This window comes from Leptonychotes weddellii, chromosome 16 (assembly GCF_054177405.1).
Source record: "Leptonychotes weddellii isolate Sample4059 chromosome 16, ASM5417740v2, whole genome shotgun sequence".
In the NCBI taxonomy this organism is placed as follows: Eukaryota; Metazoa; Chordata; class Mammalia; order Carnivora; family Phocidae; genus Leptonychotes; species Leptonychotes weddellii.
This window is the reverse complement of record NC_138384.1, coordinates 32,623,997-32,642,403: the sequence shown is the minus strand read 5'-3', so window position 1 is coordinate 32,642,403 and position 18,407 is coordinate 32,623,997. Positions and strand designations below refer to the sequence as shown.

Sequence of the window (18,407 nt, the reverse complement as noted above, 5' to 3'; positions counted from 1 at the left end):
GTGTTTATTGGCTCTTGCCACTTATCGGTGGACTGACGGACCTGGGTGCCAGCCAGTCTCTCCACAGTGTGAGAGGGCAGAAAAGTGCAGAGTAGCAGGGTATCTCTTGGTGGTAGGAAGGAGCCAGCAGGAAGTAAAGGCATCGTTTGAGGAATTTGTCAAGACGGGAGCAATGGAAGGAGGGGGAGCAGGACTGTTCACCGGCCCAGGAGTGTGCAGTGGTGGTGCGCATGAGCAAAAGGAAGACGAGGCTTGATTTGTGGAGCGAGCGCGACTTCTCGTCGCGTCAACCAATCCAGATGCAGCAGAGGGGTGGGGTCTGGCCCTCACTGGCGGACGCGGCGTTTGCGCGCGGGTTTCGTCGCGTTGCAGCGGTTCGCGCGAGTCGTCTTCCGCGCCATGGAGTCTGGGCTGATCCGGCGTTTAGCGGCGCGCTTGGGTATTGCCGAGCCAGATGTGCTGAGGTGGGTCTGGTGGCGTACACCTCAGCGGCCTTGGACTGTCCTCAGGCGAGGCCCGCGTGTCGGGCGGCTGCGCCGAGTGAGAGGGGGACGCTGGAGCCGGGTGGCATTAGGCCCTATCTCAAGAACTTCCCAGCAGTGGGCTTATATCAACTGGCAAGACGGGGCGATTGTAGACGTCTTTGGGAACAACTGGCTCTGTGGGATGCACGGTGGTGGGACGGGGAAAGTCGATCTTTGGTCGTTCCGCAGATACTTACTGACGGTCTGTTTACAGCGGCGGGGTGCAGACCTCCTTGGAGGTCACTGTATGACGGCGAGAACTAGGAGGAAAACGAAACCGTGGTGTGCCGAGTCGAGGGAGGGAGGAGCACAGAGCGCGCCCTGGCGGCTGCTTTTCATTAAAAACAACAACATCCTAGATACATGTTAACTAACTAAAATTTAAATAAAAATTTGAAAAAAAAAAATCTTAGAAAGGCCTCGGAAGGGCTGCCACTTGTGCTGAGACCCGATTGATAGAACGTGCCAGCCATGGGAAGATGTGGGAAGAGCGGCCCAAACTGAGACAACAGCTTGTGCATAAGCCCTTTGCATAATCCAGGGTTAGAAATAAAACTATTGTGGCTGAAGTGTGAAGAGCAAGACTAGGCCCAATGGCTTGCTGCTCAGTTAAGTGAGGGAGGGGAAGGAAAGCACTTGTTGAAAGAGTTGAAGTAAGACCTCCTGAACTCCGTAATCATTTAGAACAGCCGTTCTCAAAATGTGGTTCCTGGACCAGCAACATCACTATCGTCTTGGCACTCGTTAAAAATGCAAATTCTTGGGTCCCACTTCAGGCCTACTGATTAGAAACTCTGAGGATAGGACCCAGCAATCTGTTTTCACAAGCCCCAAGGTGATTGTCTTGTACATTAAAGTTTGGTATCACTGATTTCAAGGAAGGGGTAAAAAGAAGGAACCCTGGTATAACTGCCAGCGTCTCTGATAAGTTCATGTTTGTCCCAGTAATGGAAGGATGAAAGCAGGTGTGTTTTGTTGTAAGAAATTGAACTCACTTTTGCTTAAAAGTACTTGAGCACAGTGGAGTCTGAAGTCAGGGCTGGTTCTGTCTTAGAAAACATTGTCCCACAACTCCAAAGGATGTGCCTTTCATTCCCACCCCCACATAAACTTGCATAGGAGTTAGGCCCAGAATGAAATCCACTCTGCTGTATTCATTGTTTACCAAAGTGTTGAACAAACTTCTGGAAAAGAGTTTCAATGAGCATGTTGCCTTTATAACCAGGAAAGCAGAGGAGTACTTGCGACTGTCCCAGGTGAACTGTAATGGCCTATCTGCACATACCACAGAAACCAGCAGTGCAGTCATGTGCCTGGACCTTGCAGCTGCCTGTATGAAGTGCCCCTTGGACAGAGTAAGTAGGTCACATTGAATGTCTAAATAATCCTCTACAACATTGAAACTTAATTGTACATTTTAATTTCTGGTTGGACTAGACTCAAAACTTTTGTGTTTTAGAATTTTCCTGGCTATTGTCATATATGATTATTCTAGATGAACTTTAAAATCATTTTTGTCGAGTTGCAGAAAATTTCCTTTACTATCTAGTTTTCTTGGCCATCTCTTTCTTTACTCAAGACCATCTTTTATGCCACTGCTAGCATCCTCCTGAAGTGCATGCTTTAAAACCAATGTGTGTTTTTCTTCTAGTATCACAGTGGTTGAGCGCACAAGCTAGGAGTCAGGAAGAGTTCGATGTTGAGACCAGATTTCAATACCACCAGTTACTAGCTCTGTGAGCTTCGTTTTCTCATTCATAAAGTGGGGATAAGAATATGCATTTCACTAGACTGTGAGGATTAAACCATATACTATATGTAACACACTTAACAGTACATATCACATAATGATGGTATTAAAAACACCATTAGCTCCCAATGGGTTGGCTCCCCATTACTGTCAAATTCTCCAGCTTCTCTTGAACACTAACCTCAAGCTACACTATTTACTTAACAGACCATTCACTTTAATGATTTACAGCTTTGCAAATGCATTTTTTTTTACCTGCATTTCTTTTCTGACAAGCTTCTATTTGTCTTACATGACTCTGCCTTGTTGTTACATCCTTTATGAAGCTTTCCTTGACTCTCCCAGGCAGTGTTGCTTTCCCTCAGTTGTTGATCCTCCTGTTTCCCAGTTTCCCTCTCTCCCTTTCCCCTCCACACACTCATCCTTCCCACCTCCACTCCCACTACTTCCCTCCTTCCTTTTCCCAGTGAATTACACATTGGCATTTTCCTTGAAAAACAGGTGACCATGTATGTGTCTCCTGTGTTTTTATTCACAGCTTGGCTATAGTAACACTTGTTTTTTAAATTATCTGTGCTTATGCATGACTGTCTATTGTGAGCCCCTTGAGAGCAGTGCTCAGCTCTGCCTGACGTGATTACTGACTTTTGACTAAATGAAGCTAAACTTTTAGATAGAGCCACTTGCCACAGAATTAATTAATTTTGAAAAGTTGACTTACTAAACAAGTGTTTAAGGGCACCAATATATAGAATGATTATGATTATAATTTTTATGATTAGTGCATTTTTTTCTTTCAAAGGCTTATTTAATTAAACTTTCTGGTTTGAACAAGAAGATGTATCAGAGCTGTCTTAAATCCTTTGAGTGTTTACTGGGCCTGAAATCAAATATTGGAATAAGAGACCTAGCTGTACAGTTTAGCTGTACAGAAGCAGTGAACATGGCTTCAAAGATATTGCAAAGGTATGAAGCATAAAGAACCTTAACTGAAAATTTATACTGATACATAAAGCAGAATTATCTAATGTCCTGTTTTCAGTCTTAAAAAATAACTAATATGGGGGCGCCTGGGTGGCTCAGTTGGTTAAGCGACTGCCTTCGGCTCAGGTCATGATCCTGGAGTCCCTGGATCGAGTCCCGCATCGGGCTCCCTGCTCGGCAGGGAGTCTGCTTTGCCCTCTGACCCTATCCCCTCTCATGTGTTCTCTCTCTCAAATAAATAAATAAAATCTTTAAAAAAAAAAAAAAAAAAAATAATATGGTAAGGTGACATAATGCATTATCTTGTACATTTAAATAGCTTACAAATTCTGATTTACATTTTCAGTCTCTTTGAAATAATATTTTTTAACAAATAATTCTGCAAATACTGCTTTCCCTTAGCTATGAATCCAGTCTTCCGCAAACACAGCAGTTGGATCTCGACTTATCCAGGCCACTTTTCACCACTGCTGCATTATTGTCAGCATGCAAGTAAGTGTGCCTTTTAACCTTGAGGAAAGTCCACAATTTACAAATAGATTTCCCATTCCCAAAAAGGGCTTCTAATTACAGTTTATTTCAACTCAGAGCATGTTTTCCCATATAAATAATATTAGAAATAGTGGCCGAGTGACCAGGTTCTGTTTATCCCACAATATAGCTGACAATTTGGAACCCCTATTGCCAGAAGTCTACTTGCCAAATGGCAGCTATATATATAAGCAGGGTATTCTGTTTTCAGGGTCCACCTTTTTTGTTTTGTTTTGTTTTAAATTTTTTATTTTCTTTTGTAATCTATACACCCACCGTAAGGCTCGAACTCACAACCCCGAGATCAAGAGTCACATGCTCTTCATCTGAGCCAGCCAGGCACCCCCAGGCTCCACCTTTTTTAAGTGATGAAATCTGTCATTGAAACTGTTGTTTGTGATTTTTCCAGTCATACATTTTTTTAAAGTACTGATTGCAACTGTTTTTTCAAATAATTTACAAAACACCAATGATAAATGTTTACATCTGGATCTTAAAATTTGGGGTTATCTTTGTGCATACCGAAATGTTACCTTGGAATTATTAATAATTGTTATTTTTTTCTAAAGTTGTCTTGTTTTATCTTGCTGGAAAACTCCTTAATAAAATAAAAGGTGGGGGTGCCTGGGAGGCTCAGAGAGTTAAGCATCTGCCTTCAGCTCAGGTCACGATTCCAGGGTCCTGGGATTGAGCCCCACATCTGGCTCCCTGCTCCGCAGGGAGCCTGCTTCTCCCTCTCCCTCTGCTTGCTGCTCCCCCCTGTTTGTGCTGTCTCTCTCTCTGTCAAATAAATAAATAAAATCTCTAAAAAAAGAAAATAAAATGTAGTTGGCCCTTAAAGACTGGGTTTATTACTACCCAGCCTCTAATTTTGGTTGTTTAGCTCTATTAGCCACATACTTAGGAGCGATTAATTGGCATTCATAGAAAATGTTCCTTTGATTCAACAAAGATATGTGTATATAGAGAAGGAGTATGGCTGCTATTGGAAAAAACAATATTGACAAGTAACCCCACTTTTGAAACCAAATTACACTGAGCAAAGAAAGGTTTGACTTGATCTATTATCCTAAATAAGAAGTCTGTTTTGTATATTTCATTAGTAGTTGTTATGGAGTGGTAAGTAGTTCAGCAAATCATTAACATCTGAGATTCACTAAGAAAGAATTCTTTGAGGCATGAAGCACTAGAGCTTCAAGAGAAATGTCTTCTATGCGCCCCTTTTATTACATAGCAGATCTCATGTATATTTTGACTCAGTCCAATAAACAACTAAATAGCTTTAAAAGACAAGTTTACATAGTTATAGCTAATAATATATGTTTGGAATAAAGGGAAAACTAAACAGTTGGGAACTCTTCATAAAGCATGGGTGGAAAGGAAATAAGTTAATAATTTGGTTGGCCAGAGAAGATAACTATATTGGTCTTAAAAACAGTAATTTGTCAAATTCTTTTGTAGGATTCTAAAGCTAAAGGTGGATAAAAATAAAATGGTAGCTACATCTGGTGTAAAAAAAGCCATATTTGATCGACTATGTAAACAATTAGAGAAGATTGGGCAGCAGGCTGATAGTGAGTATTCATTCCATATTTCAAGAATGTGTCATCTGAAAATGTAAGCCAGCTGGTAAAAGTCTTAATATTTTCAAACTTGCAAAATGGCCGCTTTCTGAATTCTGTATTTAATGTAAGACCAGGTAAGTTTTTAGTGAGAGATTTTTTTGTTTTTCAAGTAAAGTAGCTTAATAACCTTTAAAACACCTGTGACTGTATGACTCCATGCCTGAAAAAACAGATTCTCTGTTAACATGCTCCAATGTTAAATGCCAGCCTCCGTATACATAAACTAGAATAGAAAAGATTCTTAAGTCTGACAAGAGAAACCAAGGAAGAGAAGGGCAAGATCATTTGCCTTCTCTTTATCCTTGTATTTGGTCAGTCAAGGTGTCTAATTTTTTTTTTTTTTTTTGGTGATCCAAAATAAGCCCAACTACAAAAATTGAGAATAGGAGAAAATTTAGCCCTGATGACACATGTTTTTTTCCTTAAGGAGAGGCTGGAGATTCAGCTGCTCCACCACAGAAGAAAAAGAAGACAATGGCTGAACCTCTAGCAAAGGGTAAGGCATACTAACACTGGACAGACTTTGAAATTAGTGCAATGGGATTAGGTGTACAGTGGGTTTCATGCAGTGACTAGTCCTGTGCTACTTGCCTGACAAAAGTCAGGTTTTAAATAAATCAAGACAATCATTTGATAAGACCAGTTTTCCAAGTAGTCATTTACAGAAGTTAACAGAAATACTATGTAAGAAAAAAAAAAAGAAATACTATATAAGTAAGAACACATCTAAAGCCAGACTGCTTAGGTTCAAATCCTACTTTACCACCCACTGTCTCCATAACTTAGGAAAGTCACTTAATTTCTGTAAGCCTCATTTCCTAATCTATAAAGTTGTGATTAATATTAGCACCCACTTCATAGAATTGTGGTGAGGGTTGAATGAGATGATGCTATTGAAGTGATTGGTACAGTGCCTTGAAGCACAGGGTAAGTGCTTGATAAATGCTAACTACTTACAGGACGTTGTGGAGTGCTTGGGGTATAAGCAAAAAACTGATGTGTTAGCTGCTGTTTCCACTTTTCATTTCAGCATGATAGTCCCTATTTTTAATTAACTAATTAGATCCTTCAAACAAGTTTACTTGTTTACTTGTCAGCATAAGAATTTTGAAACACTTTTGAAAATTTTCTCTTACAGAAACAGAGAAGGTAGTAGAAAGCTCACATAAACTGCAAGAAGATGACGATCTGACACAGGATTATGAAGAATGGAAAAGGAAAATTTTGGAAAATGCTGCCAAAGCACAAAAGGCTACAACAGAGTGATTGCAGCTTCTAGACTACCTTGGGTTGCAAACCAATAGTACATCTGCCACCTCAATGAAGATGTGAGAGCTTGGGAATTTTGTTTGAAGTTTTATAACAAGGATCCTAAGGCTGTTGCCTTAATAGCAAAGAAGCAAGCACTGCAGCTGAGCTCTTGGCGGCAGGCTGGCTGGTGACATGGGCAGCAAATTCATTAGGTCAGGCACAGTGCCTGGTTGGCATGGCCTTGGCTCCCCACAGGTATGCATTCCTACAAAATGGAATTGAAGCCATTTTGCTCTTTCGTTTTAAGCAAAAGATAGTTTCCTGTCCTATCCCGAATATAAAATTCAGGTTGAATGGAGTCTTAAGGATTTTACTTGGGTTTTTATGTAAGTTTCATGGTTTGACTAAATCAGTGTATGGTACAGCCTAAGTTAATAAATGTTATTTTTATATGCATTCAGGTTGCCCTTGTCATCAGTTTGGGAGTCATTGCTATGCCAAAAACTGTCTACTCTAGTAGAAAAAAGCCACATGCTGAACCATACTGCTCACCAGACCACAAACTCACTCTCAAATCAGACTTCTGGGTTTAAGACCCTGCTCAACCACTTACTACTTGTCAGACCTTGAGCAAATTAATTAACTTCTTTATGCCTCATCTATAAGTAGGACTCAGAATGGTGTCTACTTCATGGAATAATTTGGAGGTATGACTGAGTTGATACATGTAAAACATTTAGCACAGTACCTGGTATAAGTAAGTACTTAGCAAATGTTAGAATATAGAGAGAAATTCACATATAAATGTCTCACGTAATGAATTACACACTAGCAGCATATTAAAAAGTCAGATGGACTGAGGGTTATTTTCTTTGAAATCCACATGCTGAAGAATGTAACCTTATTAAATACTCCTTGTTTTAAAACTATAGGAAAGGGCCTTTGTGGAAGATAAGTTGCTAGGGGCTCTGAGGCAACATGCCAGGCATGATTTTAACTAAAATTAAGAATACATAGTCTAATTAAATATTTCCATAAAGAATGTAATAAAGAGACTACACCCAAATTTTAAAAACCTTCAGAATGGGGGCGCCTGGGTGGCTCAGTTGTTAAGCATCTGCCTTCGGCTCAGGTCATGATCCCAGGGTCCTGGGATCGAGCCCCGCATCGGGCTCCCTGTTCGGCGGGAAGCCTGCTTCTCCCTCTCCCACTCCCCCTGCTTGTGTTCCCTCTCTCGCTGTGTCTCTCTCTGTCAAATAAATAAATCTTTATAAAAAAAAAAAACAAAAAACCTTCAGAATGGTATCAGTAATACTAGTGGTTGCATTTTATCTGCTATAAGTAAGGCATAAATACCTCCTGCATAGGCCTGGAGTGCTGAAAGAGTGATTTCTCTTCTTCCCCTGACCTTTTTAATTCTAGATACTTAGCAGCTAAGGTGAAAGAAATACCACAATCAAAGGATCCCAACACAAGCTTAATATCCAGCAAGCCCTATGGTAGAGGGGAATGAACATGAACTTTGAAAGCAATTACAGTGCATTTAAATTCTGACTCTGCCACTTCTACCCTATGGAAATTTCAAAACCTTAAAGAGCCTCAGTTTCCTCATTTATAAAATAGAGATATTTTCTACCTTGTGAGGATTAAAGGTAATATTTCTAAAGTACATGGCACTTAGAAGGCATTCACTAAACAGTAGCTCTTGTTATTACTTTGATCTAAAATGGATAAGTGAGTTTTTTCCTCATTTTTTTATTAAGATTTTATTTATTTGAGAAAGAGAGTGCAAGTGGTGGGGAGGAGGGTGGCAGGGGGAGGAGCTGAGGGAGAGGAACAAGCAGACTCTTTGTGGATCCCTGAATGGGACCGGGTTAAATCCCACAACCCCGAGATCATGACCTGAGCTGAAATCAAGAGTCGGACGCTTAACCAACTGAGCCACCCAAGCGCCCCTTTTCCTCATTTATTTTAAGAAAGTGTATAATTTTTTTATTTGGTGCCAGGATTTAGATTTCTGGCTTTGGGCCAAAGCAATCTACTCATTACCAAGTAAAATTGGGCACATTCACTTTTTTTTTTAATTGTAAAATGCACCTAACGTAAAATTTGCCATCTTAACCATTTTTAAGTGTACAGTTCAGTAGTGTTAAGTACATTCATATTGTTATGCAACCAATCTCTGGAGCTCTTTCATCTTGCATAGCTGACTGCAGCCATTAAACAACTCTCTGGGGCGCCTGGGTGGCTCAGTTGGTTAAGCGACTGCCTTCGGCTCAGGTCATGATCCTGGAGTCCTGGGATCAAGTCCCGCATCGGGCTCCCTGCTCAGCAGGGAGTCTGCTTCTCCCTTTGATCCTTCCCCCTCTCATGCTCTCTCTCTCTGTCTCATTCTCTATCTCAAATAAAAAACAAAACAAAACAAAAAAAAAACAACTCTCTACCTCCCTCCCCCAGCCCCTGGCAATTAGCATACTGTTTATGTCTGAATCTGTCTATTCTAGATAGGTACCTCATATGAATGGAATCATACAGTATTTGTCTTTTTTGAGTGGCTTATTCACTTAGCATTATTCCTTGAGGTTCATTCTTGTAGCATGTGTCAGAATTCCCTTTTTAAGGCTGAATAGTAATCCATTGTATAGATATACCACATTTTGTTTATCCATTCATCTGTAAGTGGACATTTGGGTTGCTTCCACCTTTTGGCTCTTCCACCTGAATAATGTTGCTATGAACATGGGTGTACAATATCTCTTTGAGACCGAGCTTTCAATTCTTTTGGATGGATATATACTCAGAAGTGGGATTGCTGGATCATGTGCTAATGCTATTTTTAAATTTTTGAGGAACCATCACACTGTTTTCCATAGGGGCTACACTATATTATATTCCCACCAACAGTACACAAGAGTTCAATTTCTCCACATCTTTGCCAACACTTATTTTCTGAACACTTTTTATTTTCTGGTTTTTTTATTCTAATGGATATGAGGTGGTATCTCATTTTGGTCTTTACTTGCATTTCTGCAATGATTAATGAGCATTTTTTCATGTGCTGCTGGCCATTTGTTTATCATCTATAGAAAAATGCCTACCCAAGTCTTCTGCCCATTTTTGAATCAGGTTGTTTATTTTTTTGTTGCTGAATTGTAGGAATTCTTTATATAGTCTAGATAATAACTTCTTAGCAGATCCATGATTTGCAAATATTTTCTCCCACTTCTTAGATTGCCTTTTCACTGTTGATTCCATGTGAGTAAATAGAAGTTATGTTTGTGACTTTTTTTCCCCTTTATGCCTTAAAAGCGGGTGATGGTAATTATTTTGATTATCTGAAACATAGTTATTTCTTATGTGGTTATTTCTTAAGTTAATTGGGGTAGGGGGTGGGGATTGCCTTAAAGCAATTCTTTCGACAACAATTTTCCAACACATTTCCATTCCCAGTGATGGATGCTTACTACCCAGTGAGTATGTTTCAGAACTACTGTAAAGACTTTGTGGAAACTCAGTTCTTTAACACCTCCTCATGGTGTTCATTTAACTGATTTAAAAACTTTTTATATGAAAATTTTCGAATGTGTAGAACAGTATAATGAAACCCTGTACCAATCACTCAGACCCAATAGTTAACAAAGATTTTGCCACATTTGTTTAACTGTATTCATTTTTCCTGAAGCCATTTAACCTACATTATAACCACATTGCCATTATCATAACTCACAAAATTAATAGAAATTCTATATATTATTTTTTTAAGATTTATTTATTTTGGAGAGAGAGCATGAGTGGGAGGGGCAAAGGGAGAGGGAGAGAGAATCTCAAGCAGACTCTGTGCTGAGTGTGAAGCCTGACACGGGGCTCCGTCCCAGGACCCTGAGATCATGACCCGAACAGAAACCAAGAGTCAGACACTTAACTGACTGTGCCACGCAAGTACCCCTAAAGTTCTATGTATTATTAAATATGCAATTTAACATTTTATTTCCCTGGAGGGCTCTAAAATATTTTTATTGTTCTCAAATCAAGGTCAAAACAATGTCCACGTGACATTGTGTTGGCTGATTTTTTATTATAAAAGCAATAGATGCTCATTGTAAAAAAAAAAAATTTCAATTATTCAGAAAGTTATAAAGTGAAAAGTGGAATTCCCCCTCTCCCCATCACCCACACTCCACACCCTATTGTTAAGTTTCTTTCATATCCTAGAAAATTTTAATGCGTGTATAAGCATATGTCTCTCCACAAATGGGATGATGCTATATATATGTTCTATAATTTTCCTGTAATAAAAGGTGGCTCTCAGTACATCTAGATCTGTTTAACAGCTACAAGGTATTTCCCTATATGGATGTGGCAAAATTTATTTAACTAAAATCATACTGCTAGGCATATGAGGTTGTTTTCATTCAGCCATTAGCAAGAGTGCTACAGTAAACATTTTGCATAAAACTCTGTCCACTTGTTCAAGTATTGCTGAGGGATAAATTTCTAGAAAGGAAATTGCAGGGTAAAAGTGTGGGTATGACTTTTATTTAGATACAGACCCATCAAAAGTGCAAGAATTCCATTTTCCCCACAAGCACACCAATCTAACAGGTAAAAAAAAGTGGGTCCTGACTACCTTTTAGAGTTTCTCTGCTCAGCAGTTTCCAAAGACTATTCATTCAAATGGAAAATCCATTAGAAATAGTTGATGCCAGCACAGTTGTAATCTAAAAATACCAGCAAAGTAGAGAACTGAAAATACCCCAAAATTTAAAGCTTTAAATAAGTTCCCTTGAAGTTCAGATAAGGGAGGCTAAAATCATACTACCTCTCACTTGTGTGGGCTTGACCTAAACAAAGCTCTCCTGAGGGGACTCTAGGTAAAGAATAACAGCATACAGGGGAAAAATAAAAAAATCTGATAGGTAAAGGATTCTCTCAATACCCGCCCTGTCCAATGTAGAAGCCACTAACCACATGTGGCTATTAAGCACTGAAAATGTGGCTAATGCAACTGTAGGACTGAATTCCTATTTTTATTTAAGTTAAATGTAAAAATGGATACCTAATTATTAGAAAACATTTGAGGTGTTTCAAACAACTTGAGTATGTGAGTATATTTTTCCACAGTAAGTTCCATGAAATCTAAATACAAACTAAGCATGTCTGATGAAAACCTCGTATCTGAATTGAAATGTATTTTAAGTGTAAAATACATATCAGATTTTGGAGATTTGTGTGAAAAAAAAAATATCAATAGTTTTTATGATGATTACAAATTGAAGTGTTTTTGATCTTATTGTTAAATTATTAAAATTAATTTCACCAGGGTTTTTTTAGAGGGGCTATTAGAAATTTTAAAATTATGTATATGGCTCATATAATATTTCTATCACTGCTGCTCTAGATCAAGATAGCTAACTACATTTTTCTGGGGAGAAGATTCATAGCATTCCCAAGAGTCTGAAGCCCCAAAGGAGGACACGGTACCTGACAGAATTATAAGGTCACCTCTCTGGCTCCTTCTGGAGGCTGCCCTCATAAAACCTTTTCGGAGAAGAAATTTGTTTTAAAATAAGGCATTTTACCAAATTACTGTACTCTCCCATGAAAGGGAGGTTTTCAGCACCTATCTCTTCTGATGTTCATCCCCTGGCTGGCCAGCTTGGAGCAGGCCTTACATATGCTGGTACTGAAAAATCTTAGTTCTCGACAAGAGTTAGCCTTCCAGAGAAAAGTTACAGCGTGAGAACTGCAGCAGCAGGATTCACCTCGCCACCTTCTGCCTCCCTCCCCACACCCACATCCTCTGCCAAAAAAAGCAGGGTCTTTATTTGAACAAAAATCCTGAAAGGCTGTGAAACTGTTGCATGGCTAATTAAAAACTAAAAGTAAAAACCAAAAAACTAAGCTAAAAGTAATTAAAACTGCTGACCCGAGAAGTTCATGGGGATAGCACAAAAATCAGGTTAGAAGCAAGGAAATTAAAAGCATTCTTTACTTTACAATACTTCTTGTTAGTCATTTTATAAGTTAAATGACAACACTGAGAGTGGTATATCCTTAACAAAGCAGTAGCAGAGCATTTTATTGTCTCATGATATACCATTTGTGTTTCTCTCAGAAAGCTGAACATCATTACACTCTTATCTTTTACATATTGCATATCAGTTCCAGACTTACTAGACCATAAGTTCGTAACTGAGGAAGGGAGGCCAGGAGTGAGACTACCAATGCCAGGACAGGGCCAATTAGGAGAGGGTGGAGGTGTGTATAGATTTAAAAAGCACATTCAAAATAATCATTGTTCTGATTTACCCAGGATAGGTGGTATATTTTGAAGTTTCAAAGAATATTAAAGGATGCATGGTTTGAGTCTCAAAAGGGAGCACAAGTGAAAACAAGTTTGAGGATCATGGCCCTAAGTCCACGTTGCTTTCCACAAGAGCAGGGTAGTACAGTAAAATGTCAGCTCACACTTGAGCAAATCAAAATTCTAAGAATTCTTTGTACTGGAGGGCATAACACTGAATAACATGACCCTGTGTAATAGTCTACTAAGTTCTTTAATCAGAGTAAGTTTGGACTTTAAATTTGACATATACAAAGTAGAAGCTTTCCTACCTACCTAAAGCATGCCTACGCTTATCACCCAAAGTAGGTATACTTGAAAAGTAAACACAGCATTTCAACTTAGTATGATCTTGTAAGGCAGAAAAAAGTCTGTAGGTCACTTTCCTTACAGCCACTTTTCATTCACAAGGAAGGCAAGAGCCATAACCTTTCTCTACAAAATAAGTGGAATCAATGTTAGTACAAGACTGGATTGTTAAAAATCTTGAGTCATCACTTCATCACCATCTGGGCCCATGGGAGCAGCAGAGTTGAGAATTAGGGACAAGTTGGAAATTTCCTTAGCCTGTTGGCAGCAGTCACCACGTAGAAATGTTTCTTGATGTTAAGGAGAGAAAAGAAGAAAAAATATATTTTTAGACCAATTGCTTTAAGAAGAAAAAATAAAAGGACTTAAACAAGTTTAGCCACTTGGGTTTGTTCAAAACTGAGAACCTAATGGAGAAAACAAATTTGTGGCAAAATTCTAGTAGAACAGCCACACAACTCGGGCATTCTGGAGCGAGTATGAAGTGAGAAAATACATTATCCTGCCCCTTTCATGTGAAAAATGGAGCCCACTGGAATACTGTCTTTCAAATTGTGATTCACAACCCACCAGTGGGTCATGAAGTCAAATTGGTGGGTTATGACCAGCACTTTTTTGAATGAAAACAAATACCACAGAATAGAAAATATCTGAGTGCATCACACTGTTTAGCAAACGTTGGGATATTTTTATTTCATATGTGTACGTATGTATTTGTATCCTTGTATACTGGTTCTCTAGGTAAAGGCTTTTGTTTTTGATTTTTAGTGAGGATCTGAGTTGATATCAAAATGCTGGAAAGCCACTTTCCTGGAGGACAGATGTTTTTGGGACAGATTTTATGTTCATGGTACCGAAGAGTTCTATTTGTAAACAAAAATATGAAGCTTTTACAACCTAATAGGGTTTTCCCAGCCCCTCTTTCTGAAACATGGAGGAATCAAATCTCAAGCTGCAGGCAATAAGTTCCAAGCCCTTCACTATTATTGTCATTGAGAACACATGCTCAAACTTCATTCTGTCATTACAAGTGTCCACCTAAGTATGAACTTAATGCCACTTTTATGCCAGTTGGTTTTGGTCGGTGGCATTTTTAATCAAGGTAACAGGTTTTGACATAAGATACTTTTTTCTCCTAAATAATCTTTCTATTTAAAATGAAAATATAAGTAAAAACTTAGCTACACTTCTTTCAAAGGACACATTAAAAAGACAAATGCTGCCTTTCCTAAGAAAAAACAGATACCTTCCATTTCCTCTGAGCCATGTATTTCTGCAATAATAATTGGGATTTGAGACGAACTTTGGATTTTGAAGCTTTGGCAGGCAAATTATTCAACCACTCATGTTTCAGGCACTGTGTGGCACTCATTCTGCAGCTGAGAAAAGAGAAATTGAAACTGTCAGTTAGGGTTGCCTTTTCTGGTTGTCCAGAAGATGGTTCAGCTGGGTGGGAAGCCTGAGTCAGTGGAACGGATTAATCATCTGGCGAGATTCGTGCCACATACTAAAAAGGAACTCCTCATGTCTAAAATTCCCCTCCTTAGAAGTACAAGAAAGTCGGGGCGCCTGGGTGGCTCAGACGGTTGGGCGTCTGCCTTCGGCTCACGTCATGATCCCGGAGTCCTGGGATCGAGTCCCACATCGGGCTCCCTGCTCCTTAGGAGCCTGCTTCTCCCTCTGCTTCTCTCTCTCTCTCTGTCTCTCATGAATAAATAAATAAAATCTTTAAAAAAAAAAAAAAAAGAAGAAGAAGTACAAGAAAGTCATCAGCAAAATGTCCCTGCCCTCTGTAGAGGGACTGTATCCCAGTGATTAATCATCTCTTCCAGAGAGCGGGGCATCGAGGCACGGAGTAGCAAGGCCAGCTGGGCCTGGAATTGCTCTTAAGAAGTCAAAGAACATGAGCCTTGAAAGAAGCTTGTCTCTCTTTCCAGAGAAAAATGTCAGTTTTGTTCATCTGAATTAAAAATACTTTTCCTCTCATAACTTTTCACCATCAGAAAGAACAAAATAGTAAAGGCCAGGGAACTGTGGGCTGTCTCAGAGCCCAGACTCTTGGGCCTCACCCTGGGTCGTTTGCAATTATTTCTTTATGTCTGATGAGTATCAGAAAACTCCATGGTTCCACCCATGACTTGGATATGGCTGCTGAAAACAAAGTAGGCTTTCATTCTCAACAAATGAGGTTTTCTGGTCTGTATTCTGGGGAAGAACATCTGCATATCTCAACTTTTTTTCAACATTAACCTATTAAAAGTGATAACTTGGCAGTAGGACTAATTTATATATGTGGTCCTTTCTAAAACTCTGTCTAGATTTTATGCTCCTAATTGTTTATTTTTTAATTGATTTCCTCCATCTCTTTCCCTGCTACTTTTTTTTGCTCTGAAGAGGTAGCGGACTAAGATACCTTGGACAGAGTTGGTCCAGAGGACACCCAGCACCAGCCTAATATTCACAGCACCCAGATGGGTGGTCCCCATCAGAATGGTTTGAGAATGACGAGCAATGAAGGTACGGTACCTCTTCTCTTTGACGAGCAGGCAGGAAACAAAGTCCTTGGCCTCCTCCGACAGCCCTTCAAAGGTGTCAGCGTCAAAATCCCAGCTACAGTTCACAATGAAATTCATGGTCTCTGCATCTGTTTCCCCTAGAAATGGGGACAAACCACTGAGTCTACAGAGGAGAGAAAGGACCGTCAGTCTGTAGAAGGCCATTATCTGCCAACACGCGACAACAGGATAGAGGTCTTACAAGGTTCAAGCAACATTAACCAGAACCAAGAGGGTTCACAAGAAAAGCACCCCATTACTTCTCCACAGGAGATAGTCCAATGTGTTCTGTTAGGGGAAGAAGTGGCAGGACTGAAAATTTAGAGGCATGAAGAGTGTTTGAATAAATCCCCAATCATGCTCACCTATTTTCCTTTTAGCCTGAAGTGAAGAATAAATTGAGATCCAGTCCAATATGTCCACTTATCAGGTTACATATTAATTTAAAAATACCTTAGCATGTCTCTGAGACAGCCTGGCTAGTTTACAGACTACCCCAGGCCTCAGGGCCCAAAAGAAAACTGGTTTCCATAGGTCCTTCTAGAGTGAGGCCAGAGAGACAGGACAGTCTAACTGTCTGGCCTTGGGCCTCAAACTTCCCCCACCTGATGCGTACACACATACAAAGTGTGGGGACACATGGTAGCAACTGTACCATAATGATAAGTCTGGGAGCAAAGCATGACTTGACTGGGCCTCTGAGGAAAAAGCCAAGGGAAGTCACAGAGAGATGAGGATGCTTTGTCAGTGTACATAGCTCCTCTCAGTGCTTCCTCCGTGCAAACGGCGCAGGGCAGGAGGGACAAGGTTAGATGATGCAGCAGCCAGTGTCCTGCCCTGTCCATCTCCTCTCCTTACTGCTCTGCTGTACTGCAGCACCTGCATTTCCTGGCTGGAGAACTTTCTCTCCAGGCGAAGCTGCTTTATCCACCCGGAAGTTTCAGGGAACCAGTGCCCTCGGCATCGGCTCACAAGCAATGACTGATAAGAGTTGGTGTATAAATGCCCCAACTCCCTCCCCACTCAGATAGAATAACTGTTGGAGGGCTGTTCCACGATGGATCCCAGACTTCCCTGCAGGATTCAACTCCACTTGCCCACAGTGGTAAGTGGCTGAATAGCACATGCTTTACCGGTGTCTTCCCCTGTCTCACTTCCCTACTCCTCTGTCGCTGTTCCCTGGGAACACCTCTCAAACGACTCACACTCAAAGTTTTGCTGCTTCTAAGGATACCCAAACTAAGACAGATGGCCCCTATTCTCACTGGGAGCCAGGCTCCTGGGCACTCACAGCATGTAGATAATGACTCCCACACTCCACATGTCCGTAGGGAAGGACACAAATTCATAGTTGACAACTTCTGGGGCCAGGAACTCTGGAGTGCCGAAGTTCACCTTCAGCTTCTCCCGAGGCTTGTACCTGGGGAAGAGGGGGTGCAAAGGGCCATGGGAGTGAGCCCTGAGAGAAGATGTGGAGGCTGGGACTAATTCCAGGTAGGAGCTAGACATTCCCAACCCTTCCTGTCTGCCATGTTGTCTGGACCTCCTAACCCACCACATGCAGTTTACTGAGGAATCATTATACCCTTGGCCCCAACTTCACTTTCCTAAGTCACTAGGAAGAACCAGAAAACCACAGCCCTCTCCCTCCAAGCAATTACAACATGAAAAGGGGAGATGATCAATATATCTTATTCAGCATGTAGCCACATGAACACGCACAAACAAATTGGATAGCAGCTGTCTGTGGAGGTCTGCTCTTGTGGTGTGAGCAATTTGGTTGGTGAGATGACAGTAAGAATTAGAGAAAGCAAATATGCTCAATATCACTAATTATCAGGAAAATACAAATCAAAACCACAATGAGATACCACTGCACATCATGACTCCTATAAAACAACCAAACAAACAAAAGACCAGAAAATAGTAAGAGTTGGCTGGGATGTAGAGAAACTGGAACCCTTGCTGGTGGGAATGTAATGTGGTGCTGTTGCTATGGAGAACAGTATGGCAGTTCCTCAAAAACATTAAAAATAGAACTACCATATGATCCAGCAATCCCACTTCTGGGTGTATATCCAAAAAAATTGAAAGCAGAATCTTGAGATATTTACATACCCATATTCATAGCAGCATTATTCATAATAGCCAAATGGAGGAAGTAACCCAAGTAAGTGTCTATCGGTAGATGACTGCATAAGTAAAATGTGGTAGATACATACAGTGGAATATTATTCAGCCTTACAATATAAGGCAAATCTGACACATGCTGCAATATGGGTGAACCTCCAGGACATTATGCTAAGTGAAAGAAGTCAGTCACAAAAAGACAAATACTGTATGGTTCCACTTTTTTTTTTTTTAAAGATTTTATTTATTTATTTGAGAGAAAGAGAATGAGAGACAAAGAGCAGGAGAGGGGGAGGGTCAGAGGGAGAAGCAGACTCTCTGCTGAGCAGGAAGCCTGATGTGGGACTCGATCCTGGGACTCCAGGATCATGACCTGAGCCAAAGGCAGTCGCTTAACCAACTGAG

At 40.3% G+C, this 18,407-nt stretch overlaps 2 protein-coding genes across 6 annotated transcripts in view; one reads left to right on the top strand and one right to left on the bottom strand.

The window, feature by feature from the left end:
- Positions 1 to 8: 8 nt before the first annotated feature.
- ORC6 (origin recognition complex subunit 6) lies at positions 9 to 7,121 on the top strand. Its single transcript, XM_006750680.3, has 7 exons — positions 9 to 464; positions 1,750 to 1,879; positions 3,077 to 3,240; positions 3,661 to 3,750; positions 5,251 to 5,363; positions 5,842 to 5,910; positions 6,553 to 7,121. The coding sequence occupies exons 1-7, from the start codon at positions 400 to 402 to the stop codon at positions 6,678 to 6,680; spliced, it is 759 nt and encodes a 252-aa protein (XP_006750743.1). The 5' UTR covers positions 9 to 399; the 3' UTR covers positions 6,681 to 7,121.
- Positions 7,122 to 12,714: 5,593 nt separating this feature from the next.
- MYLK3 (myosin light chain kinase 3) overlaps positions 12,715 to 18,407 on the bottom strand; it is a 48,551-nt gene continuing 42,858 nt past the window's right edge. For 4 of the 5 annotated variants that reach the window (XM_081806635.1, XM_081806637.1, XM_081806633.1 and 1 more), the window contains exons 10-13: positions 17,164 to 17,292; positions 15,844 to 15,996; positions 14,564 to 14,696; positions 12,715 to 13,607 (exon numbers count right to left, since the gene is read on the bottom strand). In XM_081806635.1, the coding sequence (XP_081662761.1) occupies positions 13,548 to 13,607; positions 14,564 to 14,696; positions 15,844 to 15,996; positions 17,164 to 17,292 (475 nt within the window). In that variant the 3' untranslated portion in view covers positions 12,715 to 13,547. The remainder of the gene's footprint in view (positions 13,608 to 14,563; positions 14,697 to 15,843; positions 15,997 to 17,163; positions 17,293 to 18,407) is intronic. The other variant, XM_081806634.1, reaches the window with a different exon arrangement.

Excerpts from the sequence above, each read along its gene's own strand:
- ORC6 (XM_006750680.3), top strand. The coding sequence starts at position 400 with ATGGAGTCTGGGCTGATCCGGCGTTTAGCGGCGCGCTTGGGTATTGCC. Across the intron at positions 465-1,749 it reads GCCGAGCCAGATGTGCTGAG|GAAAGCAGAGGAGTACTTGC; the intron begins GTGGGTCTGGTG and ends CTTTATAACCAG. Across the intron at positions 3,751-5,250 it reads GCATTATTGTCAGCATGCAA|GATTCTAAAGCTAAAGGTGG; the intron begins GTAAGTGTGCCT and ends ATTCTTTTGTAG.